Here is a 2,799-nt window from a genome sequence, read left to right as displayed (position 1 = left end):
GAGAGGGGACTCCCGGTAGAAGCACTTGTTCTCCGTCTCCATGTGAGTGAGGCGCGTGAAGTCGTTAGGGTACACGAATGAGAGGTAGACCTGGGGACATGACCACGCCACCGTCACCCTGGCGCAGAGCGGGCTCGCTCCGAGGAAGTGGGGACCAGCTGGGCTAGGAGCCATGGACCTGAGGCCACCGGCACGTCCCCTCAACACCAAGGTGACCCCCAGCATCTCAAACACCCCATGGGGCTTTTAACCCAAACCCATTCGGGTCAAGATGGGGAAGCTCAGCCTGATCCTCCAGCCAGGGACATTTGCTCCTGGATTTTAACCAGGTGGAAACATCCCTACCCTGGGGCGGTGGCAAAGCGCTCTGCTTCACCACATTTCCCATGGGAGCGTGACCCTGTCCCCGCCGCAGGGAGACACTTACAAATTGCAGGCCCTGGTAGCGGGCGATGGGGAAGTCCTTCACCACGTAGGTGGGGCTGTAGGCACAGGGCACCAGCACGTTCTCCACTCGGGAGGCCTCGATCGCAGGGGCTGAGGAGGAGCAGCCACGGCTCAGCCCCAGGCCATGCCCCACCACCCCCATAGTCCAACCCACCATATAGTCTGTAGCTCAAACCATCCCAGTGTCCCCCCCTACAGACTCCAGCAGGGGTGCTCTCCACCCCAGAGATGGGCAGAAGGTAGGAGGGAAGCTCTGGGGTGCCTGTGGCAGCGGGGTCCCGCCTTTTTCCTCCACCAAAACACCAGGGAGATGTGCGAGGGGCCGGTCCCAACCACTTACTGAGGAAGAAGGTGTCCCTGGGGTCAGCCTTCAGCATGTCCGCCCCGTGCTCATCTTGCTGCGCCTCCCAGAGGTAGCTCCCGCTGTGGCTGGCCAAAGTCTGTGGGATGTGCTCCACATGGTTCATCTTCAGGGCTGATTCATCTGAAGGTAGCGAGGACAGGGGCTGAGCCCCACAGGGCACACGCACATGGGGCGCTGTGTCCCAGGAGCATCCTCCCAAGGTGGCACTTGCCAACCTCTCCAACCCTCCCAACCAAGCGGGCTGGGAGGATGGTGGGTTCCTCCTACTCCCAGGGGAGCAAGAGGAGTGGAGGGCAAACCTAGCTCCTCCAGCCCTCTCACCCGGTCACAGACCCGCTGACTAATCAGCCTAATGATTATTGCCATCAGCTAATGAGCACCCAGAGGACAAGGATACAACCCATCTCCGGCCCGCAGCCCGGCTCCGATAACAGCATCCCTCACCTCGCTCAAAGGCAAGGGCTGGGAACGCTCGGGGCCTTAACTCGCAAGGACATGGGAATTAAACCGCGACCGCTCCTCGTCGAGGCGCAGGCAAACGCGAGACGAGTTGGTTTTGCTCCAGGGATGAGGGCGGCACGTTGTCCTTGGCTACCAACCAGCCCCCAGAGCTCCCCAAGGGAGGTCACCTTGCTCTGGTCACCTCGGCCACGCTCAGCGCTGCCTGCCCCAGCACCCAGGGGTGCTCCCTTTCCAGCAGCCGGGAAGCAGGCAGCTCCTGAAGCGAACAGCCCCCAGCTCCCGAGCCCCAAATTCTGCGGTGCCGGGTGGAGCCTGCTCGGCGTGCCGCTGGCGTACCCCTGGCCGCGGGGACGGGCTCCCCACGAGCGACGCGGCTTTGCCCCGGGACGCCGCTGGGGCCTGGGGGAGCCCGGGAAGTGGGAAAGAGAAACAGAAAGAGGCAGAGACTGACAGACAGCAGTCAGGGGTGGGGAATTTACCTGCCCTTCGTCCATCCCGCGGGCACCTGCATCGATACCAGCAATACCCCCCAGCCCTCTTCTCCCCATCGATCCCTGCCCCTTGCCGGTCCCCCCGCCCTGCCTTATCGACACCAGCCAGGGCATGTTTGATGACCAGTCCTCCAGCGTGTTGAGCACCGGGGCAGGACCCATCTATCAAGTCCTTTCTTGCTGCCAGGGAAGGGACAGGAAGCAGAAGATCTATAGATTTAATTACGCCTCGCGCCATCCATCCCCGCTCACACGACAGCTCCGCGTAACTCAGGGCCCGGCCGAGGAGCCAGCCCTCCGCGGTCTCATTAGCAGGGACGAGGCACCGGGAGAGCTGCGTTTCCGTGGCACGGAACCTCCACAGCCCATTTTTAGGAAGGTCCGCAGCACATGCCCAGTGTTAACCCTACCCCTCGCAGCCCCTTGCCTCCTTCCTTACACCCAGCAGAAGCTCGGGGGGGTTGAGAGGCCAAGATCTTCCCCCAGGACCTGATCCCCCAGGACCTGATCCCCCAGGACCTGATGCCCCCAGGACCTGATGCCCCCAGGACCTGATGCCCCCAGGACCTGGGAGCTCGCTCACCGTGGCTGCGGGCAGACACGCGCGGCCCTTACCCGTGTACAGAGAGATGTAGGAGGAGTCGATCACTTCAAACTGCAAGCTGGGGAGAAAACCTCGCCACTAAGAAAAAAAAAACCAGGAGATGGAGAATGAGCGGGAGGGTGGCAGGGGGTCAGGATGCTGCTGCCCAACCCCAGGCACCCAGGGATGGGGCCTCCCCCGTCCTCAGCACCCAGAAACTTGCCTGCACCCATCCCAGCCCCGACCTGGGAGAGAAACGAGGGAGAGGACTGATCCTGCCCCAGCACAGCCCCCGGCCCATCTCCTGCCAGGACCTGAGCCAAAGCCGATGGGCCCCGAGACCTACGCCACCTCCTCTCCTTCCCACATCTCGCTCCAGCGCGACGTGGAATGCACAGTAAGTTTGCATGGACTGAAGGGGGGGGGGGGGGGGGGATTTGAGGGGGTCCCGC

The 2,799-nt window shown here is 62.8% G+C and overlaps 1 protein-coding gene across 1 annotated transcript in view; it reads right to left on the bottom strand.

Annotated features, from left to right (window-relative positions):
• Positions 1 to 2,799, bottom strand: part of B4GALNT4 (beta-1,4-N-acetyl-galactosaminyltransferase 4) — a 30,671-nt gene that overhangs the window by 13,423 nt on the left and 14,449 nt on the right. Inside the window, exons 11-13 of the mRNA XM_035896065.1 lie at positions 788 to 931; positions 428 to 537; positions 1 to 90 (exon numbers count right to left, since the gene is read on the bottom strand). The exon at positions 1 to 90 is cut by the window's left edge and continues 4 nt beyond it. Coding sequence (XP_035751958.1) covers positions 1 to 90; positions 428 to 537; positions 788 to 931 — 344 coding nt within the window. The remainder of the gene's footprint in view (positions 91 to 427; positions 538 to 787; positions 932 to 2,799) is intronic.

This window comes from Egretta garzetta, unplaced genomic scaffold, assembly GCF_000687185.1.
Source record: "Egretta garzetta isolate BGI_Z169 unplaced genomic scaffold, ASM68718v1 scaffold746, whole genome shotgun sequence".
In the NCBI taxonomy this organism is placed as follows: Eukaryota; Metazoa; Chordata; class Aves; order Pelecaniformes; family Ardeidae; genus Egretta; species Egretta garzetta.
This window is presented reverse-complemented; position numbering and strand designations above follow the sequence as displayed.